Source organism: Hemibagrus wyckioides, linkage group LG09, assembly GCF_019097595.1.
Source record: "Hemibagrus wyckioides isolate EC202008001 linkage group LG09, SWU_Hwy_1.0, whole genome shotgun sequence".
Lineage (NCBI taxonomy): Eukaryota > Metazoa > Chordata > Actinopteri > Siluriformes > Bagridae > Hemibagrus > Hemibagrus wyckioides.
Genome location: NC_080718.1, coordinates 21331511 through 21359371, shown reverse-complemented (window position 1 = coordinate 21359371; position 27861 = coordinate 21331511). Strand labels below are relative to the sequence as shown.

At 39.0% G+C, this 27861-nt stretch overlaps 1 protein-coding gene across 6 annotated transcripts; it reads right to left on the bottom strand.

Moving 5' to 3' along the window:
• Positions 1-27861, bottom strand: paplna (papilin a, proteoglycan-like sulfated glycoprotein). 6 transcript variants are annotated; one of them, XM_058398759.1, is made up of 29 exons: positions 27696-27861; positions 23241-23294; positions 23084-23147; positions 22595-22698; positions 19544-19604; positions 18619-18721; positions 18153-18283; positions 17415-17538; positions 17257-17337; positions 16642-16814; positions 16390-16513; positions 16076-16202; positions 15661-15732; positions 13461-13665; positions 12698-12877; positions 12432-12582; positions 11435-11518; positions 10685-10808; positions 9953-10037; positions 9752-9857; positions 9175-9496; positions 5942-6100; positions 4672-4799; positions 4425-4482; positions 4201-4347; positions 3011-3138; positions 2821-2929; positions 2413-2576; positions 1-1721 (listed from the first exon to the last, which is right to left on the bottom strand). In XM_058398759.1, the coding sequence occupies exons 3-29, from the start codon at positions 23141-23143 to the stop codon at positions 1549-1551; spliced, it is 3483 nt and encodes a 1160-aa protein (XP_058254742.1). In that variant the 5' UTR covers positions 23144-23147; positions 23241-23294; positions 27696-27861; the 3' UTR covers positions 1-1548. The 6 variants fall into 6 exon arrangements, with proteins under 6 accessions (XP_058254742.1, XP_058254746.1, XP_058254743.1 ...); XM_058398763.1 differs by having other exon boundaries at positions 18153-18280; XM_058398760.1 differs by having other exon boundaries at positions 23249-23294.

The window sequence follows — 27861 nt, the reverse complement described above, 5'->3', positions numbered from 1 at the left end:
TAGAAAGAAATAGCCTTTATTTTTCACAGATACATTACAGCACAGTGAAATTCTTTCTTCACATATCCCATCCTTGGAGGTAGGGGTCAGAGAGCAGGGTCAGCCATGATACAGCACCCCTGGAGCAGAGAGGGTTAAGGGCCGTGCTCAAGGGCCTAACAGTGGCAGCTTGGCTGTGCTGGGGCTTGAACCCCCAATCAACAACCCAGAGCCTTAACCACTTGAGCCACCATTGCCCCTCTGAAGTTCACCTGGCAGCAGTGGGTATAGGTAGGCTTGTTATAGGTAGGCTTGTTGGCTACTGGTGCATTCGACTTGAATTTCCCATACTCCAAATAGGACAAACGAAACAAAATGCCCTTAACTTGAAATTGCAATTTGGGGGAAAAAAAACAGTCAGGGAGGATCCTCAACCCTGAGTTCAGCAGCATGTGATGTCAAATCAAAATGGCTGCTCATAGAATTAAAAGCAAACAAAGTGACACTTCATTACTTGCTTTAAGAGAAATGAACATTGTTAAATCTGTAACAATGACTATACAGTTTGAAGGGGGGGTGTTGGATTTTTGCTTTCAAATTCATGTGCATACATGTTTTCTCCTCTTTGTAGCTCAAGCACAAAAAGGTAAAAAAAATAAAAATAAATCCACTGCTAAGTTAAACACAGCATAAATTGCCTGCTGGTGTTTTTATGGTGCCCTGTGCTGGACTGGTGACATTGGCAGTAAATTCTCCCACTTTACTCTTAGTCTTCTGGGGATAGGCTCTATATCCACCACAACCCTGACCTGAATTGATAGTGTTGTAACAGTATTAAACTGAGACCTTATAGGATGTTTTAAAAATGTCTATTCTGAATTTATACATTGCTGTAAAGCTGCTTTGTGACAATGTGAGAAATAAAATGAAATCAGTGGCTTCATATAAACTATATGAAACGTATGTGGCAAAGCATGAGCTTATGTGCGTTTATTGTTACTGTCACTGAGAACAAGACATAATTACAGCTCTGAGTGACGATGCAAATGCTAAAACTGTTCAAATGAACTTGAATAGAAACCATTAAAAATAAGAATCTAACTCTCAGTGTGTCTGTGTTTATTATCCATTATGCAGTTTCTCAGACCATGTGGTATTCTCATGAAAGACACAGTACATATAAAAACATATGAAAACCATATAAAACATATAACATATAAAACATATAAAAAGCTCAGTACATCATTATAAATAAAAATGTATATATATATATATATAATAAAAATAAAAAAAAATGTTTGTCAGCCATAAGATGAAGTAAAATACTTAACTGCTTTTACAATACAGTAAAATTTTGCACATGCCAAAGTGGTCCTCTGTACTCTTGGAGCAGAATTGTCCTGTCTCTCACTGCTGAACTGGGCTCAGCTTTCTGAAAGTCTGCTCCTCTAAACAACGTGGCAGTGATGGAGAGTCTGTCTGGGCCACACAATGAGTAGAGTTTCCCAGCATATAGTGGCATATCATTCCAGATGAGAAGGAGAGATTGTCAGCTGTGGAAACTCATCCCTAGCCATGTCTCCCAGGCCTGCCCTTTCCTATAGAGTAGTTATAACAGCTGGCACAGCAGAAGCTGGAATAGTATTTGTGTCCACACAGGCGTGCACTGACGATCAGAAGGCAGTTGGCTAACTCCGGCTCGTCCACGCAGTTGGGAGACAGGCTTTGACCGCCGTCGTTATCTGCAGAAAAAAGTTTAGTGTTAATCAGTTATATAAGCACCTCCCTGGTTCCAACCTGAGCTCGGGTTACTGTTTGTGTGGTATTTTGTATGTTCCACCTACATCTGTGTGGGTTGCTTTTCATCTCCCAAAAGACATAATTTGCCCCTTAATGGGTGTAAAAATGTGAGTGTGTATGATAACCCTGACTGGAAGGAAGTTACTATGATGATGAATGATTTTATTAGTAATTACAGCAAATTAGCAACATAGATAATCAGCTAAAGGTGTCATAACAATGCTGGATGTTTTGCATAAATGTATTGCAGTTATCCAGTTATCTTTAAGGCAATGCGTTTCAAAACTTTAAAAATCAGCAAAAATGTCAGCTTCAACCTGTAATTTTAATAAAAGTCTAAATTTTAGAGCATGTAATTCAGATTTTGTGGGTGAAATAGTTAAGGATTAAAAGCCTCTGATGACTTGTATTTGTATAATGCTTATTATAAGACAGTAAAATGAATACAATAATATTTATTATGATAATACGACATAATACAATTAATATCACAACATAAAACCAGTGCTTTTAATTTTTTATTACAGCATTGTTTATAAATGAGCACAAGTTATCACTATGTTTTCTGAGATTAGAATAAATGAAACATGATTGAAAAAAATGTAAAATACTGTCAAACAGGAACAGCTATACCTTTGGTTACTCGAATTTCAGCAGTGGCACTGACAGCATGTGTGCCAGCGTAGGCGCTGCAGGTGTACGAGCCCTCATCTGCAGACTGCACATTATAGAGGGTCAGAGTGCCATCTGCTGACACCTGCACCCGATGCCCATCAGGTCTCACTGGCACACCGTTCCTGCATGGGAAAAAATACACACTAATAAAACAACAATTTTTACTACAAATGCTAATCATTTACATTATTTTGGCAGACAGCCTTATCCAGGGGTCCAGCAGTAGCAGCTTGATGGTGCTGGGATTTGAACTCATGACCTTCCAAGCAAGTAGGCCAGCACATTAACCACTGCGCTACCACTTCCTCCAATCATCACCCTCCTTAAGCAAATAGAAAACCTTTTATTACAAATGCTTCTACAAACCTGGACCAAGCTATGTTGACATTTTCTCCAGATGCTACACACGGGAGCCGAACCACGCTGCCCTGAGGCACCTGCACGTTACTGGGAGCAGTGGTGATCTTCAGGTCCCCTGGAAGTAGAGAGCAGAAACCCAGTTGTGCCACTCATCCTGTACATTGTGTACGGAGAAGAATCTTTTTTGATTACTAACCTGTGACTCTGAGCTGGATTTGCAGTTGCTCCATCTGTTGACTGTTGGAGGCTGTGCAGGTATAGATGCCTGAATCTTCAGATGTGAGGCTGGTAATCACCAGGGTGCCATCTGAGTGCTGAGAGTGTCTGTAACACAAAATTAAATAAGAGAATAGAAGCATAAACACAAACAGACACACACAAAGATGTACTATTACAGGAAAATACCAAAATTTGGACAATAGTAGCACTTCAAATCAGACCTCCCTACTGTTGATTATTTTCTTATAACAGGACACCGCTTCCTCTTCCTCATAACGTATTAAAGCAAAGCAGTTCTAATAGTGCTATAATAATATATAGGAGTCACTATAGTCAATTATCGAATGGTATTTCTGAAAGTTACAGGTCAAATGTTGCAAAGAGAAAGCTGGCTTGGCCTCATGTCAACACTAGAGGGCGGCAGAGAGCAACCAGAAACATCACTAAACCAACTTCAGCCACCAGAGGCAGGCAAAGAGCATCTTCTTTCTTATAATCAGCTCCACCTGTGCCTAGGTCTGTTTAAGTAGAGCTCTCCAATTACCCATGCTTAGTCTCGAGTCAATCATGCTATGTGTTTGTGGCTCAGTTTTCAGGGAGTAACTCTTTGTCTGGCTTGTCCACTTCCTGAGCTCTGTAAGGCTCTCAATGTAAGTATTTAAGCATACACATAAAGAAATATACTTCAGTCTTAGACCAGGCTCAACATTTATGGGGCCTTGGGTCTTTCAGCTTGCTTTGCACATGGGTCCATCCCTGTCTCTGTGGGAGGTTCACTCGGCTGAGCTCTTATCAGCCTAGCTGATAGCTGGAGAACTGGGTTCACAACCAGCACAAACAAATTCCCTATTTCAAGTACCTTGGCCCTAGTTATAGATCCTGGATATGTTTTATGTATCATGATAATGGTAAAGATGAAGACAAACAATGCCCTTATCAGAAATGGAATTCCAGTTTAAAATAAAACAATTCTTTCCAGTTGTAATCTGCATTATAAACTTTAGTCTGCTTTCTGTGGCAAATTGGGCAGGAATTTTATTAAGACTTATTTATTCAAATGCCACTGGTTATAGTTTAAAGAGGTGTGAAACCTTACCAATGCTACAGTATAAGACAGCCACCGTTTTTTTTACTTTAATTTGTCCCTGTGTGTACATGCACACATACCTGAGTGTGTTGAGAGCAGCTCCATTTTTTGTCCACTGTATGATGACCGAATTAGCAGCTGAAGAAGGCAGGATGGTGCAGTGTAGCCTGGCACTCTGACCTGCACGTGCGCTTACCAGCGTCGATTCTGATCGGTCAATACTGAACCTAAGAAAAATGAAAAGCAAGCTGTCAGTTGTACAATCAGTGTGTGTTTGGTTTTGTGTGTGTGCAATAGTGAGTACCTTGCAGGAACAATTTTTGAGTCTGCAGAATCTGGTCTACTCGCCCCATCTTTTGGTTCTACAACCACAAAAAAGCATGTTGTATGAATTCTTCACTGCAAAACACTCTACAGTACATGTTTATGCACTCTAATAAACAGTGTAGTACAAGGAGAAGTAAATGTAATGGTCAAGGAAGAGTGATAGATGTGCTCTTTCTCCCAAATTCAGTTAACATAACTCCTTTACTATAAAACAGCAGATTTACCTGAGACAGACAGGTAAATGTAGCGGTGATCTCTCTCACGGTCTCGTGTAGCCACACATAACAGCCAAGCAGAGTCCATAATCGTTATTGGGCCCATGAAAAGTGAGCCATTCGGCTGCTGTTTATGTCTGCAATATTTTTTAAATAAAAGTAAACCAATAGAAATAAAAGATTCAAAGAGAAGACATCTGACATGAACAGGTTGTGTCAGGTTTTGCAAAATTACTAAATACACGTACCTAGTAATAGTACCTGTTATTGTCACAAATGACATCTTTAAAAAGGCAAGGTGGGCCCTAGAATGACAAGTGCTGCTTACATACCACTTTTCTTTTTTCCATGTGTTATTGTTTTGGTTTTATTTTCCCTTCATTATTTCGTTAATTCCACTGTAGAAATATATAAGTTTATTCACTTCAACATCATTTGTTCTTGTTTCTTGGTTTGTCTCTTACTTTTCATGTGTCATGCTTTTTGCCAGCCGTTACCTCACGTGTTTTTTTCCTGTGCAGCTCCTTTACTACAGCTATGTTTTCTTTGCAGTTGTACCCTGTTTTCCTCATATATCCTTGTTTCGAGTCATCCCAGTTCTTTATTATGCTATAGCAGCTACCTGACTGCCTCATTATGCTATAGCAGCTACTGAACTGCCTCTTTTTTTCATGGAATTAATACATGGATGGCTTGTCACGTTACACAGAAACCACAAATTCCTCTGTGCTGAAGAAAACATCAGGGATTGCTTTACTTCTGCCTGTTACAAAGCTTTGACACTGTAGAAATAAATGTTTCCTCAGAAAACTTCACCATATCGAGAATAACATGGTTTTAACCCACCATACAAGTCCCTGTGTAAGTTACAATAAAATGGATATATATTAGAGCAAGCGCATTAAAGTTTAACCCGTGATCTGTCTTGCAGCTGGAACCGTCACAGTTGCTGTTATAGAAAGTTAAAATCATCTGATGAATCAGTATTGAAAATTGGTTGATCAAATGCTTATCAGTCATATTAACTAATATAAACAACGCATGAAAATGTAAATACTTTTTTAAAATCATCAACTTGCTTCATAAAACTTCTAATGATCTATAGAACACTGACATAAGCTGTTCATATATTTCCAATGCTTAAATATTTGTTAATTGGCTTACAAATTACATGCTAAGTAAACGTATGACTTACCAGATGATCAGGTCTAACAGAATGAGCAGTTACGAGCAGAACTAATATGACAAGATTTGATGGAAGAATGGATGCTGTACTAACCTGGATGGATCGAGAAGGACACCATCTCTTCTCCACTCGACTGTCACAGTAGAAGATGGAGGCGGGTTCACTTTGCACGGCAACACCACCCACTGGCCCACTATACCCTCCACCGTAGATGGATCCGACTTGTCTATACTCACACCCACAGCAGGCCAACTGAAGCAGAGGAGGCCAAAAGAGAAGGAAAGGAGAGAGAAAACAAACAAGGCAAGACAGATAGATTTGACAGGAAAGACATGCAGGAAGAAAGAAAGAGACAGAAAGAAAAAGGGAGAGAATGGAGAGAAATTTACTTTATGCTGTACTATTGGCCACCAATGCAAGCATAAAGATCAGCCTTGTCCTGGCTACAGGCACAGAAACTCAGACTTCTGTTCCAGTCTAAAGGACAAACTTCCTTTAGACTATGCAGGACAGAGGCTACATATGCCTCAGCCAGGGCTGTCATGCATTTCATTCTTTCAGCTCACTCCACTGTGCTCAATATCGCAAACTAAATCCAGAGAGTATGAGTCCAGGCAGTGTAGGTTTGCTCTGTGGTACAGAAGGCTGACCATCACCAAAGTCTTGTTAATTGCTTTAAGTGGCATGTTTTATGAGGCCATGCTGTCCACATGATTACAACACCGCAGCTTAAGTAGCAATTTACTACAACTGTGGCTTGTTTTATGAATTTCACACTTACGAAATGACATCAAATATACAAGTAATGGCAAACAAATATTATTATTTTATTTTTTACTATGGTTTTTACTGTTTGCTTAACACCATAAATTGTGCACATTGTTAGATCTACTAAAAAAGTACTACAGGTGCCTCAATTACAAGCAATTTTTACCTCTTTTTTTACCTATTTTTTTTCCTACCAGAGTGTAAAGCCATATTATGTTCAACACCACTGTCTGACAGTTTGATGTAACCACAATCTCTCACCTAGGGATATATATTTTGAGCTGTAATTACACTAAAATGGTATAAACTACCACTCAATGCCAATACAAGAAAAAAAAAAAAACATAATTCATTTTTTGGTTCATTTATCATCACCACTTCAGCTTAGTAAGTTTATTCATGCAGCGAATTGATGAGCTGGCACACAATAAACCACAACAACAAAATAATAGTATGTGCTGTATCAAGTGCTATTTTATAAGCGGCAAAATAATGAAGGTTGAATCCATATTATTAAAACAAATTTGCAGTGATTAATGATATTACAGCTATTAGTGCGATATAGTACTGGTGACATTACATACAAATTGTTCATTTCAGTGCTTGCCATCTTTTCTTTGACAGCAAAGGAAGGTGATGATGATCTGCCAATTCAGACTGTATTTTCTTAAAAATTATCCCTAAATTATTTCTGAGGTTAAAAGCAATTTCCTTTGTTTTAAAAAAAATAGTTTAAAAGCTATTACATTATTTGTACATTTCATTTTTTTGTGTTTGTTGTATCTTGGGACTGACCTGAGCTGCTTTAACACAAGAATTTCCCTCATGGGATCAATAAAGTCTGTCTGTCTGTCTGTCTGTCTATTTATATATCAAATACTGTCTCAGATGCTATTATTAAGGAAATATCTGCTAACCATGTTAGAGTATCTGGCAACCATGTTAGACTCAGCCCTTAATGCATATATATATAGAGGTACCTGGAAAAATGTCAAGAATACTGGAATTAGTTGCAAAGAATCTACAGGTTAAAGGTGAAAAAATAAAGTGATGCTGAGAGAAACAAAATGTGTATCTATGAACTAATCAGAAGTCAGTAGTAGGTGTGGGGCAATGATATCAACTTGTCATGTCTACTAATCATTGAAATGTAATTTCTACCGTGGTTCATGTTTCATGCCACAATTCTTGAAGTCTGTGAGTGTATTCATATTGCCCCACACCTAGAATGCACACCTTTGGAGAGATACACAGACAGAAGCAGCAATGGTGGGGCATCACAGCAGGTTCTTTTATTAGTTGCACTGAATGACATCAGTCAAGACAGGCCATTGAAGACACCACACTTACATGGTGTTGTGAAAGACAGAAGTAGATGGAGAATGGAGAATTAAACAGGACTAAACTACCAGGCTAACACTAACACTCTAAACACAAACTTAAGTGCAAATTGGAGGATTAGGCAAAATTCTACAGCAGGAGAAATGTACCAGTCCCAGAAAGCTCAGCGATGTCCGACAGAGCCACAGTGAGAGTAGTCTTCTGGGCAGCTTGTGTGTGTAGTGCCAGAGAGAAAAATGTCTAGTGTCTTGATGTATGAAATGTAAATTTAAGCAGGTATTTAAGTCATCCCTTACATGACGTGTGTAAGTGTAATATGTATAAGAAAAAGAAAACCTTGCACCAGAGCTGCAGTGAAATATGAATCTGTCTAGCCTAAGCTATGATTGCAATATAAATGCAGAATTGATGTATAGGATCACTGTTGGCACATGTGGGAAATACACCCACAAGGTCTAGCTTACAGCTTTACATTATTTAACCCAGAGATGATTAGATTTCCTGCTAATATTTTAGTGATGATAATGACTTTTCTTGGTCAGTTTTTGCGTTTGCTTCCATATAAACCTCCAGAACAGCGTCATCACTGTTTACACTCACTATTAATTTGTGAAATCATTGATGTTTTATTAGCCCTATTCTCAATTAGTAGCTACAACTTCTTGGTTGTGACAGTTATAAGTCATACTTGGATCAAATTCATTTTATTAAATGGGGTGATAGAAACACTGCCCCAAAGTAATTAAATTAAAAATATCAAGATTTCATTTTAAATGAAAATGTTGTAGCCTTCTGGTTATAATATAAGCACAATTTTGGACTAGTTGGCTGGAAGATACTACTGTGCCAGCAAAAAACCAGCACTGAGTGCAACTGATTTAAACCTAATCAAGTCATTAATATTCTTGTGTTACACTACTAATTTTGCACCATGGCGAGTGTGACTATATGCAGTGCTACCTGGGTGAGTACATCCTGGGTCTGTGTGTGTACATCAGCATGTGTATTGATACCTGACTGTCTATTGTGTGTTTATGAAAAGGGGCCAGATTCTAAAAAAAAGTTAAAGTGTCTATGTTATGTGTATGAGTGAGAAGAAGCTCAGAATGTGTGTGTGTGTGTGGTCATCTCTGAGAGCATAGAGCAGCGTCAGGCTCCTCAGACTGGTACAGAGGGCACTGTGCAGGGCCAGGATTGCTCCTGCACAGCACTCTTACCTGTTATTAGGGCTGCTAGCCTGCACATCTCTTGGTGCTGGCCTGCGCCCCCCTGAATAGATCGAGCTACGGTGGGGTTGGTGAGATGTGTTAGAACCCCGCCAGATTTGACTCCAGGAGGTGCTGTATGATGTGGAGACGGGCCTCTGCATCTGGCATGTCTGCTCGCACTCCTCCATAGTGGCGAAGTTGTTGCTGTTGCCATGGCAGCCGCCGTACCAGAAGTGAACACAGCGGGACGAGGCAGGGTCATAGTAATATCGAGCAGTCCACTCATCACACAACCCAGCCGTGTGGGGCAGATCACATGAAGCACGCTGAGCTGGTGAAACAGCAACACATAACACACATAAATGTTCTCTCTTATCACAGCATCTTTTCAGTATTATTTGTATGCTTCCTGGCTTAAGCTTGCATGTTGTACCACAATGCATTTGAAGTTAAATCTGAAGTCGGCGTCGCCTAAACCAGAAAGGTCTTTAAGTCATTAATTAATTTATTTATTTTGCATGAACACAGTCACTGGTTTGCTACAGATTTGTTGTACATATTATACAGCACTGTGTTTGTAACTTACCCCTGCCAGGTGAAACAGGGCAGCCCTCTCCATTAGATCCACGAGCTGCAGTCACTCCATCAAGACAGCAGCCATATGTGGACCTGCTGCACATCTCATGCACCGACTGAGAGAGGAGACAGAAAGAAACAGAGACGCAGCGAGAAAAGCTAGAGATGAGTGTTTATACAGCATAATACATAATAACCAGCAGATACTCACAGCTGGGACAGAGCCGACATATTCTGGGCAGCCCTCCTTATTGGGACCATGTGCCTGAGTCACACCGTCTGAACAACAGCCATGCCTAACAGATGTGAGCAGTACACAGGGCGTGAAGTACTCACAAACAGGCATGTATAATAGCTACAGTAGCATGAAAGATTTTGAAATTAAGTTGTTACAGAAATGGAGCAGTACAAACACAGGAAACATCCACATGGTTCATTTTCATTACTGAAAATGTAATATACATCATCTATATGCACATATGGATTGGTGAATCCACAAGCATCTGAAAGGATTTTCAGTGTGTATTTAATAATAACTGTTTACTGTTTATTTATTTAAGATGTATGTCATGAAATTTAAATGGATAAATGATCAATTAAACTATAAAAATGTATTTACATACATATACTGTATATGCATTTTATTTTTTTAAAAATATTTATACTAAATAATTTTCATTAATATGCTAGTAAAAATTATATTTCATTTTTTTAAATGACAGAAGGTTGAGCAAAATGCCAAAGGCAACCAGTGTCTTTAAAATAAAATAGCTATGCTTATAGCTGTAAACCTTGGGTTTGACACAAAAAATATATATTCCAGTAACATGGGTGATTTCAATTTAATTCCTGTATCTTTCAATAAATATTTTAGACTGCATTTCCATTCAAGTGTGCATGCTGTGATATAATGTGATGCTGTCTGGCAATTTTGTCAGTGTACCTGGTGTGGATACAGAATGATGTTTGGGAACATCCCTGACCATTAGGTCCAATGGCTGGAGTCACACCATCATGACAACATCCAAACGCAGTCTGATGGCAATAAGGAACATCTCGCTGGAGAACTGAGTGAGACGGGGTGAAGGAAACAGAGTGAAAGACACACTTACTGAGAAAGAAACAGCAAGTTTTAGATAACATTGCAGTATAATAATATTGAGATAATATAGAAAACAAAAGCAAAAGGAGACATGAATGCATCGTGAAATAAAGAGAAACTCCAGGATTTGTCAGCAAGATACATGCAAAGAGAAACTGAAACTAAGTGAAAGAGTTATGAGACAAAAACAGGCAGAACAAAAGACTGAGATCAGACAGATGTGCATGCAGACACTTGCAGACACATAATAATTTGATTATAATGTAGAAACTGAAACCTTTTCATTTTGAGAGAGCACTAGTACACAAAAACAGCAATTCCAGAAGCTACTGAAACATGACGACATCCTAGAGGCCATCGCAGGCAACACTGAGAGCGAAAAGCCCACAGTCGATTACCTCTGAACTATTTTAATCACACAGTCAGGCCCCCTGAAAAACATGCCAATCAGGGCCAGTTCAATAGTGCAGGAACAGAGGAGGGATGTGGCTGGGAAAAACAGGAGAAGGGAGAGATGTGAGGCCAAAAGGGGAGCAGCAGAACTGAGGTGTAAGGAGCAAATCACAGCTGGATAAAAGATGAGGGAGAGACCTGTGGTGGTTTCCTCAGGATTGTAGGGGTAGAAGCCAAAAATGGTGTTGTCATAGCCTCTTGTGTCTTGCATGCTGGGCACCACTGTTTAATATGAGCAACAAAACAAGAAAAATGCTGTAAGTCAAAATGCACCGTGGTCTAAGATATTATGCATCGTTGGTTACTATTGTGGACAAGCTTTTAATTACATATTGATGCTAAAACAGATTATTAAAAATAATTATACTATACTATGCTATATATAAGAATACTGGTCTAGCATAAGGTCACGCTGACCTACAAGTCTGGTTCAAATTGAAACAGGAAACTACTAGATAGTGAAACTAAAATCGATGTACATTCCCCAGTTTGTGTGTGTGTGTGTGTTTGAGTGAGCGAGTGAGAGAAAGATAGAGATATAGAGAGTGAGAGACAGCGATAAAGCAAGATTGTGAGAAAGAGAGCTCAAATTTCAAAGGAAATAGACCCCCAAAGCATTCCCATGTGTTCTCACTGCCTATAGACAGAGTTGTGGGATTAATGAAAAATGACCCATGCATTTACTTTATGTACTTACATTCTAGCACTGTTGTAAACTGCTGTCCCCCCCATCTTTTCTCTTGCTTAACTTAGCCGTAACTAAGCTTTCTTAAATAAAAATGTTAGTGAGAAACCAGAAAGCATAAAGTCCTCAGTCCTGAAGACTTTTGATTTTGTGGTCGAAAACTTAATGTAGCATGAACTGGACCAGATCATACTGGATCAGTAGCGAATCAAAGTGTATCGATAAACCTGTTAAACAGTATTGTTGTATAAGATCATATAATATATATTGAGACATTTACCATGTTGTCTTGTAGAGGGAGATTCACACTACTAGTGTCTACAGAATCATGAGTGTGTTCAAGTCTGGTAATGATAGAGTGCATATAAAAAAGAAAAGTATCTATAGCACTCTGTGTGCTTTAAACCATCATGCTAACTGTGTGTGTGTGTGTGTGTGGTAGGCATGTACCCTGAGGGCTGTAGCAGGGCTGGGTGTTGCAGTTCTCCACAGTAGATGGTTTGGGGAAGGCGTTACAATGCTCCACCCCATAAATGTTTCTCTGTGAGTCTGAACAGATTACCTGCCGCTCCCGAAGCCCCGAGCTACAGCTCTTAGAACACTAATAGAGAGAGAGAGAAAGAGCAAGAGAGAGCAGGGAATTTATGAGCTGAAAAGTGTATATAAACAAACATCAACTGATAGAAATGTAAATGCCATAATACAGAACATCTCACCAGCCCCCAGTCACCAATGTGCCAGCCAATCCGGGTTAAGCAGACTGGCATTTCACAGGTCTGCATGCCTGGTGGCTTGGGAAGACCGGCACACATATAATCTGAAACGCGGTTTCCTCGTGCTGAACCCACACACATCACATCTCTTGTCTGCTCTCCAGAGCCACACGTCACAGAGCACTGCATGGACACATGCATGTGCACCGTCAATAAATGAGGTTCCTGTTCTCCTTTATTCAATTGCTTTCACAGTTTATTTCAAGCATTTGTTTATATTTGTCTGGACCAGAATTTAGCTCCTCCTAAGCTGTTACAGAGCTGCTTTGCTCTTTTTACCCAAAAGGAAACACATAGGTTTTGACACAGGGAGTAAAGGCAGTCAGGTAAAGGCAATTTACTTCAAAGACAGCAATTTCTCCTTTAAAATGTTTACCAGTGTGTAAAAAGTATGTGTTACGTGCTTTGTTAAGTACTGAAAATAATATTTTTCAACAATGAGGCCTATTCTTTATGGTATCTGTTTTTCCTCTTGCTGACATCTAAAATTTAGATAATCAGTTTTAGTTTTCACAATGAATAGCAGGAAATCACCAATTGACCCTGCTGTTAGACCAGCCAGGAAGTCTGAATAGCTCCAAACATGGACATTATTATGGGTGAGATAGAGAATGTACATAGTATATACAATACAAGATTATTTAGCCAAATACACCTAGTGAGACTGGTCATGTAAAAGCCTTTACCTGAGGTCACACATGTTTACCTGGCTCCATGAGGACACGCTGTAGTGTGCACAATGCTGCATGTTGCAATTTTGCTGGCTGACGGGTTTAGGAGTGTAAGTCTCACACAAAGAGTCTTCTACCGGCCGTCTTCCAGACCCATCGTGAGACACACACTCCACTTGGCGTACCTGAGTGCCCCCACCACACGTCACCGAGCACTGAGTCCACTCACTGGCCTTCCAGCTGTGACCCACACACACACACACCAAAAAACAAACTCCAATCAGCACAGGATTAGTATTAGTCGATGATGATGAGTATAATATGAACTCTGCCCAAAGCTCTGCTAACACATGCAGCTTCCGCAGATCTAACCCAAAGCAGCACTGCACAAGGCACAGAATGCTGAATAAAAATGACTAAATATCATAGTTTATATAATTCAATACTTTCTCTGTCAGTCATCTGATGAGCTCCATAAGAAAAAAAGATAAAAAAAATTCAAGTCAAGTAAACAGAAACAAGAACAGACAAAACTAGGAACGACAAAGTTCCAGGCTGTGCCACTGCTCAAGATGAGAGATGCTGATCATTTATTTCCTAGTGAGTGTCTTTTGCTTCATACACAACTGTTTAATACCCTTTTAAACACAAGGCACACCAAAGCCTTTAAACATGAACTGCCCAGAATATTACAGAGCCCCTGAGGTAACAAGGTGGATATTTTTAATAAGGCATGTCCATGAATTAATATTAGAGTCCGGCAATATATTGATCTCATGTAACAAATTACATAGTGGCCACAAGATACCACAGTCATGGCCACAAACATGTGCTCTTAATATGATGGAAGCATCTTATATGCATTAGCATGTGGCATCTGAGTTAATTATTTGGTGGCAAAAAAGTATCTACTGTACATACAATACAACTTATTTCATTTTCTTAATGCAAAATGGGCTAATGGTATCCCTGTCTCAATACCAGTGACTCCAGTATATAGTTATCCTTCATTCCAAGCTATCCATGTGTAAAATCAGTTATGTTCATGCTTAAGTTTCTGTAGCCACAATGGACAAAAATATTACATACTGATAATCTTAACTTTTAAATAAAGCCCAGGTTGTGATTAGTTAAATATTGTGTCATTATTCAGCAATTTTATTATTTTAAGTCTAAATAATAGATAAATAAATAATGAGATGATGGAGATAATAACAACTTAATGACTAATAACTGTATATTTAGTCTAAATAACAAAATATTCAACATTGTAGAGCTTAACTTGTGGCTTAAATATAGTAATTCATGGCAATAAATTATTAACAAATAACCACCTCAGATTTCTCTAAATGCAGAGAAATCTCAACACATAACATACACCCAGGATATCTGCACCTAAAGCCCCACTATCACCACTACTACCTTAGGTGGCTTGTCTATAGCACACAGACAGCAACCCAGCTCAGAGCTCCAGGGCTGGTGTTCATAAGTTACGCACAGATCAATGATATGGCTCATAATAAGGTTAATAAGATTAGAGCATTTAGAGCATCCACCAACTCTCGTGTTCCCCCTCACTCAGGAAAACATACCACAGGGAGTGGGAGTAGGTGAATGCAGCAAAGCTCTGAGCTGGACAGTTGCCCCAGGCCTTGGTTCATCTCCACGTGTGGAAGAACAGGCACTTGAAAGACTTATCTACTAATTCCCCATTGTTGTATTGATTGAAGACATCAATACAGACCGAGCTCAAACACGTGTCACTGGTGTAACTAACTAGACAGAAAACCTCTGAACTGATAACGTCAGTGTCTTCAGGAATTATGTCATGGCTTCAAGAAGGTTTATGAGTTCTTGGGAAGATCTGGACATGGCGTGGAAGCAGTTTCAGCGTGGAGAATGTATAAAGGAGTGGTCCAGGGTTAACCCCAAGCTCATCAAAATTCTTCTAGGAATCTCTGTAAGTACTAAGAAAGATTATGAGTCCTTGAAAGCTTGGCATCTTGACTTTGAAACATGGCATGAAAGAGACTTCATATGTGCGGATAATGGAGAGATGTAGGGTTACCGGCCTGAACATCATAATTCTTTAAACTCATCAATCCCTAGAAGAACTCTGATGCACCTGTTAATGCAGCGTGAAAGACTTATGATTTCTTTAGGAATCTTAGTTAGACATCAGTTAGTGTTTGAGATCATATTCTGCTACCATCAGGTTTCCTCATGCTGGGTTACCTGTAGACCTGAACATAGACATGTCTTGCTTCCTTGGGTGTCCATATTTGTGGTCGGTACACATACGCCATCCTTACAGAACAGGAGGAGTTATTTTTTTTTTGTTTTTCCCCACAAATCAGACAGTCCTGATCTGTATAGTAACTTGCATAAATATTCACCCCCTTGAACATTCCCACATTTTGTAATGTTACACCCTGGAACTGAAATGAATTCATTGGAATAATATCAGGAATCTATACAAAACAACCCCTTTATATTACAGTGGGAGAAACAAGTATAGGTTGCTTTATTCTAAATAAAAACAAACATCTGTGATTCACCCAGATTGATGTAAAATAATTAATTCTGGTACAATTAGTTGTCATCAAAATTCACATAATTAGTTATACTCACTATTGGTAAAATCGCCTACCTGCGGGTTAGGGGACACTGTTGCTCGTTGCATGTGCGGTTATTTAGAAGGCGAGGGAGAGACGCACATAAATAGTCTGGGTAGGCTTCGTTATCAAAAGTGCAGAAGACCAGACGGGACTGGTAACCTGAACATATGCATGATATATATAGTAATACAGTTGATATGTATTAGTATTGTGTAATAGTAATAATGAATCATAGCTCTTATCGTATCCTAACATGTTTTTAATCAAAAAGGGATTTGACTCTGTGGTGCTCTGAAAGATATGTTCAGATGGTCTTTTAATGTTCTTGCTTAAGTTTGATACTAACCAGAGCCACATTCCTTGCTGCAGGCAGACCAAGAGCCATAGCTCCAGTAGTGTCCCTCCTTAGGGTGGCTGTTGGGAAGGTAATACTCGTACTCGATTCCCTGGTTGGGTTCCTGAGTGATCAGCTGATTGGAGACAAAGAAGGCTCAACAATTTACCCAGAGCCATGTTTTCTGTATCCAGGTCATTTGTAACATCGAGTCAAAGATCTATGCAGCTCTCTGTGGTTTCCTTACTCAACAGAAGATCTCACCTCAATCACCAAAGGCTCAGTGGTCGGCCCACGTCCGGTGATGGTCTCAGGGGACATTTCCCCCTCTGTTCCTCTCTGGTAATACAGCATAGTGCCAGCGATGGGGGTACTCCGGGAGAATTCGATCACCCAGTGCCCATTAAGATAGTACTCACCACGCAGGTTCTTAATGGCTGTGTTCACAATGAATAATGAATACTTATCAACACCAATATTACTACTACTGTCTTTTGGACAATGGTTCTAGCTTTGAAAATGGGTTAAACATTCCTGTGAAGAGTGCTGGAAGGAGGCTTCTAGCACTGCTAATAATTTAATTCAATTCTATTTAATCTGTGGAATGCTTTTTTCCCAGGGACTTTGTCACAAATGTAATTCAATTAAAATTAATTCAGTAAATCAATTTTACATTTATGAATTTATTACTAATACTGCGACTACTATTACGTTTCCTAGTATAGCTGCTTTAATACTAGGACTACTACTACATTATCTCCTCGCTGCAAGCTTCCAACAATTTAATAATAACTATATTGGGAATGGGGACGGCATCCACTTGAGCTAGAGGATTATGGGTTGTTGCTATAATGCAGCTAAACTTCCACAGACACTTACCCAAGTAGTTACGAGTTGGCACACTCTCAGTGATCCGGATGCTGGTAGCACCAACAGGGATGATGAACATTTGATTGTAACCTAACAGACAGAAGGAGAAAAAGTTAATTAATTTGCCACTCCAGTGATTGTGTGTGTGGTGTGTATGAGTGTGTTACCTTTGGGTAGATCCCTCATGGAGAATGAGTTCCTGATGAGGAAGCAGGACTGACCGTTCCCTCCACACTGCAGACATGCGTCCTCCTGCTGCCCAGAGTCCAGCATGCTATCACAGCCTAAACGCTGTGTGCACAGTGAGCATAATTAAAATCTAGTAAACTTCAGGAACTTGTGTTTGTGGTTAAATGAATGAAAAGATTTAGAGGTGTTGTCAAACTGTATTTTGGACACTCTGTATGACCCCAAAATGCTTCTGCAAATCTCCAACTGTGATCCTTAGAGAATTTTATTTACCACTCTAAACGTCTTGCTCACTGTGTGTAGGGGCAAAAACACCTCTTCCAGGCAGGTTAATAACTGTGTTCTAAACTTCTTATTACTGCCCTAACAGCAGATGTAGTCATTCTGTGTCATTTTGTTTGTGCATATTCTAATCTTCTCCATAATGATGAATGACTAATGATAGAATTAGGCCTTTGTGGCACTTTTTACCCTATAGTGCAAGTCATAATCTTCTAAAATATGAACAAAAAACCACTTGATCAATTACATTTTGGTAAGAGATTATTTTCTCATTTAATGGAATACATTTACCTTCCATTAAAGTTTAGATTTTTATCTCATTCCTTAGTGTGAGATGTTATCCGTATTTAACAAGCATACCAATAATCACTTCTTGTGAATTGTGAAACTTATAATAAAACACAATGGGTAAGTATTAGGTCATCTATCCATACCCTACACACTCCTTCCACACAGATGTCACTCCTGCCAGGGTGACAGGGTGTGCCGTCCACCACCGAGCTCTTGTGACGGAAATAGAAGTTCTCTCCTTTGGGGATGCAGTTCAGCTCACACTGGTTCTCTGCTGGAGCAGATCAGACAAAATGCAAACACAAGAGAAAACAAAAGAGCAATTTGCTGATATGGAAAAACATGGAGTAATAGAAACGTTTTTGTTACAATATGGGCTTCATCTTAGGCAGCTGTCACATATCAGTTTCATATTCCAACAAAGTAAAACAAAATGAATGCCTTTTGGCTCTTAAGATGTTAAAATGTTCTCGGCAGGTTTACACTTCTTGAGATGGATATAAACAAAAGCGTAAAAGTACTCTGAGATTTTATGGCTGCAAAGCATTTATAAACCTCACTTCTCAGTATATGCTGTGAATCCTTGACCACATAAAGTCACATACACACCTCCATAGTAAGGTAACCATTTGTAATATTTTCCATGAAAATCCGTGCCGTCAAACTGAGAGCACTGCTCCTCTCTGAAATCTCTGGAAGCCTCAGGGCAGTCCTACCAAGAAACATGAGGCATGTCCAGAAATAAAACAGGAAGTGTAAAAAAAAAGAAAGTAACCATTAAAGTTTATAGAGGCCTAGACACAGTAAGACAGTGGTGAAAAGATGAGCTGATGAAGAATCAGGGGGAAATGCGAAGCAGGCAGAGACATGTCTGAATGTTTCACATGTACAAGACATGCAGTAGGGACCAAATGTCTTGAGGTTGAAATATGTACATGAATTTCAGAGTTTTGCTATAATGGCAGCGTTTTTTGCTATAATGGCAGCGTTTGATCTTACATGGACTTTTAGTTCGTAAAACCTGATGATTCATGTTACATCAAATCCACTGAAGTTTTCAACTGATCATGCACTTAAATGGAATGGATTGTCAACCCACAATACCAACGTTGCCTTGGGCATGTGTTCAAAAGCTATATGATTTTTCGCAGTTTTTTTGTTGACAAATTGGTGGCATGGGTGGTCTGGTCTATTTTTAGCCCAGGCTTAATGGCAGGACATCCTGTGAGGACCCTAGACCCTTAGAAACTGGTAATATTGGTAATATTTTTAGGTGGCTGGAACAGATTATCTGCATTTACATGATTTCTTATAGGATAATTTGTATCGCAATACGAATTTTGAATTTGTATTCCGAGGTTCCACTGTATTCAAGATCTTGCACATTTACTTTATTTGTTTTAACACTTTAAAAGTTTTCTGTGTATTTCCAAGTATAATCCCAGATTTTTAATGTGGTCTCAGACTTTTAGACCTCACTGTATGTACACATGGATCATAAGGGTTCAAGGAAAATATTCAAGGAAAACCGTACCTGAATATTACACGTGCGATAGGATCTACTTGGTCCCACACAACTGCGACCTCCGTCAGTCCTGAAAGCGGAGACGTTTCCAGATAAAGGAAAAAAAGTTGTCAGAAGTGACAGATAAATTCTGAGTATTTTCAACTGTCAAGAATGATTAACTTTTAATGATTACTGGTGTATAAAGATCTGTACATGCCAGTGTGACTACATTACAGCATACAGAGGCTTGCATAAGTATCTGTAACTGGCATATAAAGAGCTGTACATGCCAGTGTGACTACATTAGAGCACACAGAGGCTTGCATAAGTATTCACTTCCCTTGAACATTTTTTTACGCTTTAAAAATTCTGCAAATGGACTTAGATAGTAACAAATACAAATGTTCTGACTGCTTAAATATTCATCCCCATTGATGTGAGCCCCATAAATCAGGGGTTTTCAAGGCAGAAATGGACCATGTAATATAAACCAAGAAATAAACTGCATAGACACATACAGCATGCATGTGCCACTGTATACACATCTGTGTGCTCTCTCTAAACAGGTTAGATTATATTTCGTAATGATTGGTAGGGTGTGGTATCAGATTCTGTAAAGACATGCAAATACACACAAAGGAATATATGAAGCAAGAGGAGAAACCTGGCCTCTAGGATATGACTTTCTTCATACAGGTGGCTAAAATAAAATTTTATGTGTACTTGTCTTGGGTATCTTATTATAATGCCTATAAACTCAGTGAGAGCTCAACAACACATGAGAGTCGAGTATACATGTGTAATTTAATGCCATGTTTATTAAAATGTGGTCTCTGGCCTCTAGGAGTCCATGAAGCATAACCAGGTGGTCTGTTATTTTTAGTTTAGTCACAATTGCGGAACTCACCACACAGCATTATCAAAGTTATTACAGCTATTTCTTTGCACTGTCAGCACTGGTTAAAAACAAATTATATAGAATTATAAATGAATATCACCAAACTGGCAATTTTATCAAAACCGTTTTCTGTAAGAGGATGAGAAAATAAAATTTCGTTTAATTTATTGTAATTGTGTTGCATTTATTTATATAAGATGTTGACTTAAGATCACTTGAACTCTGGGATAAGGAGACTGTCCCGAGCTCCCGAGTAGGAATTGATACTGATTCTGATACTGATTTTGAAACCGATTCTAATATTGATTCTGAAACTTGATCTGAAACTCTGAAAACTGATTCTTATTACTGACTCTAAACCTGATCTTGATACTGATTCTGAAACTGATACTGTTTCTAAAACTGATTCTGAAACTGACACTGTTTCTAAAACTGATTCTGAAACTGACACTGACTCTAGTACAGATTCTGAATTCATTAATTCATTTTTATTCCAATTTATTTTTTATAGCGCTTTTAACAATGGTCTCTAAGTAGCTTTACAGAAGTACAGAAACAGAGAAGGGGGAAAAAATGATAAAGTTTCAATTAAAGTTACTATTTTATCCCTAACGGTGGAAAGGAAAAACTCCCTGTGATGATATGAGGAAGAAACCTTGAGAGGAACCAGGTTCAGAAGGGAACCCATCCTCATTTGGGTGACACTGGACAGTAAATAATGTAAATGTAAAAAAAAAAAAAAGTCCTTTCTACAACAGCAAGGGCTTATGAGGAACTATTAGGTCAGTGTAGTTTCTGAGAATTAAGTGGGAAAGGGGAGAACAGCTACAAAGCTACAGGTACTCTGCTCCACTGCTTCAATCACTGCTCCTCACTGATCACATCTTCTCTCATGCCTCTATACCCTTTGCAACATACATTACATATGAGTGAATACCAGAGCTGGACATTCTGTTCTTTCAGTAAGAAATATCACAAAAATGCAGTGAGAAAACTAGAAACTCTGTGTGTGTGTGTGTGTAGGCAAAGTTGAGTAACTGAATTTCCACTCTAGGTTTTGCAATGCCTCTTTACGTGAATCTCATTTCAACACATCTATATGTCCAGACTATACGATGCTGCAGTTTGTGAGACATCTAATAAGTGAAAACACACACACACACACACACACAGCTACAGAGTGTATTCCTAAGCCTAAATCCTAACATATATCACTTGGCAGACTAAATCCCAACTTCTGACAATGAATAATTTTGTAACAGGAAACCAATTTTACCACAAACATGGCAACTTAACTGGATTCAGGTTTAATGTAGCTTAGAGGTTTATGTCGCAACATTAATCCTAAAAAAGGCAACACAGAATATTTCACAATGTTTCAGGAAGACAACTTAATGTAATATACATGACTGGGGTGGGGAAGAGCCGGATTGACAGACACGACGACTCCTTAAGAGCACTGTGCTCATCAACAGATGCAAGAGAGGACATGCAAGCTAGATTCCAACTCGGGCAAGATTTATGGGCACAACGCTGTGCTGAACCAGCCTTCTCACACAAGCTTACTGTTTTGAAATAGCAATATTATAGATTGCAACAGTGCCAAAATATTCAAAACAAACGGTTAACAGTGCTACTTAGAGGAAATAAGGATGTTAATGTTAGTTCTCGGGTTAAACCTCTAAAAACCTGTTGAGGTTTATGTAATGTCTATGTATATTACTGAACAAAAAAAATAGCTTAAAATACACTTAAACTAAATTTCCTTTACGTGCATTGTACTCTTTTTTCATTATTAAGGGATGTAGACGGGAAACGCCTGCCTTTATCTTACTCCACGTTCAACAGAAGAAAAGACTTCCCGCATACAGACAAAGGATTTGATGACTTCAGGATTTTTTTTGTTTTGAAAGCATGCATGAAGACAAAGGCTAAAACTGAAAAATCTCACGTCTGGCCACCTCACAGTATACACCTATATTTCAAGTCAGCTTGGCTGAAAAGTGTGAGCTTTTCTCAAAAAAAAAAAAAAAATGTTATGTGTTTAAAAAGATCTGTCCTTCAAAACAAATGTGTGCCTGAGGCTGCACTGACACACCCAGGGATCTCTCCCCGACACACAAACAGACACTTACAGACACGATGCTGCCAAATTATGTGCATAAGAGCTGTCTTCTTACCGCTGACTCACACACTGTCTCGTCTTCACGGTAACACCGATGCCACACGAGCGGCTGCATTCTCCATACGGTCCCCAGTCGGCCCAGTAATCGCCTCTCGGCACCTAAAATCACATTACAGACACAATAGGGTTACTTGGTGCATTATGATCATACAGGCTCTGTTCACAAATGTGTATACATTTCTCAAAATCCATTCATTTTCCACATCCACTACATATTTAGTAATATCAAGATATTTCAATTAAAAATAAGGTAAAAATGTGAATCGTTTGGCCGCAAGCTCACACACAAGCCAGAACACAACATGAAATGATGTGAGTACTAGTACCTGCACTTGTTAAAGACGCGAACAAGATTAATGGCGTGTTACATCCATCGCCAGAACATTTGCGATATACATAGAAAGTCAAATTGAATTGGAAACCTTTACTATGACTCACACTAGTTTATCATTTCTGATATGTCACTAAGAGCATCAGCACTCACCATGAACACTGGAGCCAAAAGCATCTGCAAGGAAGCCACAGCCAACAGCAGCTTCATCATTTTACTACCGAAGACAGATAATCCTCAATAAAAAAATCATGCGTTCAACATAAACATGGATGAAAAGATCAAAATGTCTAGGTGAGAAGCCATGTACCTTTTTACCTGGATTGTTTTCAACAGCTGGTTAATTTGTCATGCACCCAAAATCCTGTAACAAAATAAAAAGATCAAAATGGAGCATTAGAAGACTGATATTTTAGATATCTCTAGAGAGCTTGGTCAATTTCAACATCAATCAACATCACAAGTCTTTAAAAGAAAGGGGTTTTAGACTGACATTGCCTGTTTTATTATTTTATTTCCATACAGTATTTAATAATGGACAATGTCACAAAGCAGTATTACATGTAGACTTTGTGAGCTTTCACACTGGCAGTTTAGTCTGAAGTCGAGCACATGGTTACATGAAATATTGATAATGTGAAAGGTGTCATGTGGACCAGGAAGAGCACCATGGTACCGAACTCGAGACTACGTGTATGAGGTGGTGGGAGTTCGGTTTCTCTGGAATTGTGTCACTTCTTCTTCTTCTTCTTCTTCTTCTTCTTCTTCTTCTTTCGGCTTTTCCCTTCAGGGGTCGCCACAGTGAATCATCTCTCCCCACCTATGCCTATCTTCTGCATCCTTATTCTCTGGAATTGTGTCACAATTCCCCTAAATGTGAACATAACTCATACTCGGGTCCGCACTTGTTAAGAATCTAAAGTAACCTTCCAGTGTGCTTTAACCGATGATGAAAGTTTCCACATGAACACACATGAACCAAGAGCATATACGAGCAGTTAAACCAAACTCAAAACATTACAAACATTTTTGCACTGTTAAGCACAAAATTGGAGTAGTCTAGCTCTAAAAGGGCCAGGGAGTAATGTCTCGAAGTAAAAAAAAGCTTCTTCAGCAATACTTGGAGACGAGTTGCGTAAAACAGGCAGTTCCGTCAGTGTAAACAGATGCAAGTGTCGTTCACACTGCTGCACAAAATGGCACCAAAAAAATCATTTAACCAGAGGTTCAAGTGAATCAAGTGAATCTGCAACCAGACCTATATTTTTCAGGCTCTGGGAATAATCACACAGACCAGAAACATGCCCAGTGTGAAAATCACCTTATCCCCCTAATGAGCAAGCCATAGGCAAGAGTGGCAAAGAAAAAATGCCTGAGGTAATGTGGAAAAAAATGAACCATACTCCAAAGCTAACCCATCCTCTTCTGGGTGTTACTGAATACTGAGACTATAAATAATTACTTATCCACAACAGCATATTACAAAGTCAAACCGTGCTAGGTCTGCCAAAATCACATGCTGTTCAGCATGAGCAGACTTTAATAGTCCTGGGATGAGCTTTATGATTACAGCAGCGGTTATTTGGTACACATCCAAGGTAAGATTATCTACTGAAACAAGGGCTAGTCTGGGGCATATGCTCTGTTTTGGATGTGCACATCTTTATGGAATCCATGCGGGACCATCCACAAGTACAGGAGAAGGAGAACATCTGGATGCATGTAAGAAGAGGTGCCATAAAAACACTCACACTCACATCTGTAAACAGAGGGTCACTGTTGGTCTGATAAACAAATAAGTAAAACTGTGTCTCCAGATACATGTGGATTATCAGTTCCTGTGGTGCCTGCTAAATCAGTGACTCAGTGGGAAGGACTCCCTTCAGTATCCCCATATTTTAACCACCACATGCAAATAGACATGTACACACTTCTATTTAGCATACAGACAGGAGACAAATTAAATGAAGTAACAACATAAGGTACAAGAAAAGCTTTAATGCATTTTGGTATCAGTCTAAGGGATCTGTTTAAAAAGGATGCAAATTATTCTTCCAATTGATATAGTTAGTCCAAAATCTGGACTGGTGAAAGTGAAGGCCATAGCAGATGCAAGATTTCCATACTTTTCATAGCTATCATACCATCTAATGAGTCCCCGTGACCTGTGGATGGGAGTGGGGCCATTCTGAAAGAGACCACTCCAATCGAGATAGAAAAAGATGATCAGTCAGAGTATCTTTTTATTGTATTGATTGTTCGGAAACAAAGGATGCTAGTAATATCAGTAGAATGCCTCCCAAGAGCAAACAGGTTTTCATTTCATCTGTCCCTTGCAGCTATGACATTGCTCCTTCCAAAAATAGTGAATAAACATTTCCTCACAGAAATAACTTCAATGAAATAACTACTTGTTCATGTCGAGCATCCCACCACAGAAGGAGCACTTTGATACAAGCACATGATTTGCCTTACAGTTGAATTACTACCAGAATTACTACCAAAATTTGCTGTAAAGATTAAAGTTTGCTTAAAGTCCAAATAACTCAGGCAGCTTGGGAGCTGGTTTGTTTTTGCAGGATGCTATTATGACGGCACACCCCTGAAATAAAGGAGAATGGCTCTCCATTTAGTACACTTTAGAGTTGCAAATTCTCATACCAATGGGTATCTGAGATTGGTATTAGACAAGGTTGGAAGGCATTAGATTGACCGAACCGAAAATTGCACCCACTTATTTTTAAACTTCTTACACCACCATGAGTCTCCTCTAAGGAAACTTTTATACATGGCAGTGAAAACAATCAATTGAAGCACTAGCATGGCATAGCTGATGGGATAGGAATCTGAGCAAAACAAAAATGCTTAAACCCAGCCAAAGATTACACACATTCAGCAAAAAAAAAAAAAAGCAAAGCTTCTAAGAGACAGCTTGGGGAGGTACCCAAGCTGCTGCTGCCAGTGTGTGCATGCTGACGCCTGTCAGGTTTCTTCTGAAGGTGTACTGGCAGTCATTAATATCAGGGCCTCGGAGATATGTTGTTTGGTATTCAGAAACTGTGCAGAAACTATTCAGAAACAGAATATAGCAACTACGTCCTACATTTCTAGATCAACTCTTGCAGTTCGAATCGCAGTTGCATACTGAAGAAGTCAGACTTGGCAATCAGTGGGTGTTTTCTCGAAAAAATAGTTTAGCTCTGAGCATCAGGTTGTGTGGAAACATAAGAATTAATACTGATACTCTCAACTCCACACACCAGCGTTCACTTGATATCTTTTGGAAACTCTGTGTTTCCTTGAATTCCAGACAGCACACCCACCCACTAACACCCAAACACAAACCAAAAGGCCAGTGTCTGCTAAGCGTGTCTTGATCAGACTAGTCAATAGAGAAAAAACTCTATGGGTGGGGTGGAGGATGAGTGAAAAAGTTTTTATACCCTTAGTACAAAAAAAAACTAGATCTACCGTTTGGTGTGTGTTATTTACAGAGATTCCTTATTATATGATATATGAATTTATGTATGTATATATATATATATATATGTGTGTGTGTGTGTGTGTAATGCATGCTAAGACACTAACACTGGAATTAATATACATGATATTTGTTCAAGCATTTCCACCCCTTTTTGTGATATAAATATTCCCTAATAATATGTCCTGCTTTTGCTTTCATAACCGCCTCCACCCTCTTTTGTATCCCTCAAGCAGCTTTCAGGTCCTCTGAGCTGTAACATTCACCCTCGATGTTTCTTTACATCTTCGGTCAGGTTGATTGGTCAAGCTTTGCTCATTCTTCTCTGCATTTCAATAATAACTCTGCTGGATGGCATATATTGCCTTACTTCACGTCAAATCTGGATGAAGCAAACTGAAATCTTTCTTTTATTGTTTTACTATCTATGAAGCTTTACTCTAAAAGGTCATTACCGTCCCATTGTATACCATTTTTAAGGGACACAATAGCCACCAATAGTGAATTCTTAAATATTTAAGGTACAAAAGACTAGAAGGTTAGGAAAGGTATAAGCAATTAGTAAAGGTTTGCACATCCGCAACATCTGGACAAAGGAATTTCAACACACTGGTGAGAAATTAAATCCTTACACGTCACAATGTCCTTGAATCCGGTGATTGTCAAAAATATTGAAATTTTGTTACAGTGGTAGAAATCATGACTCACTTTTTTGCCAAAGTTAGTCATAGTCATTATCAGAGTAATTTATTACTGAGTTCCGTAATCGATTTGCTCTAGTTCTAAGCCAGTTCGACTGCTCATTTAACTCAAATAGATTTAATCCAAACTTTGCAACATTGCAAACTATGCATGATATCAGTTTGGACTTGTGGAAAGTGGACAGTTTATGAAATAAAACGCATGAAGGCTCCAGTTCATAGCCTGTACACATTTTTAATATTAAGCCTGATATTTGGAATGTTTTCATAAAATAAATATTTTTTTAAAGTTAAAAGGAGCTCTAGCTCCAAAAAAAAAAAAATGTGATGACCTTCTTGGGTCATTGTTTTTGCTTTATACCAACAGTGCGTTTCAATTCTTTATATTTTATTATTAAAAATAAGCACATATATAAGGTGAACAGTCTAAAGAGATTCCCACACTTACAGCTTTGCTCTAGTTTCTCTCTCGGGTCATTTGAGACAGGAGAAGACACAGGCGATGCCACACAGCTTTTGTTTGCGATGTGCTCCTTAGAAAGCGTAGGGAAAGTTGAAAAGCGAATCCAGCGGTCAAACTTACCGGCCACAGCTCAGTGAAGTAAATCCCTTCAGCTCCCTGCGACTCTTTAACTCCAGGCCATGGAGGACTGAATTTAAGCCGGACTGATTCTCCTGCTTCAGCACGTCCAATTGACAGAAGTCGGTGCGCGTGTGTTTCTGCGTGTGTGTGTGCGCGCGCGCGCGTG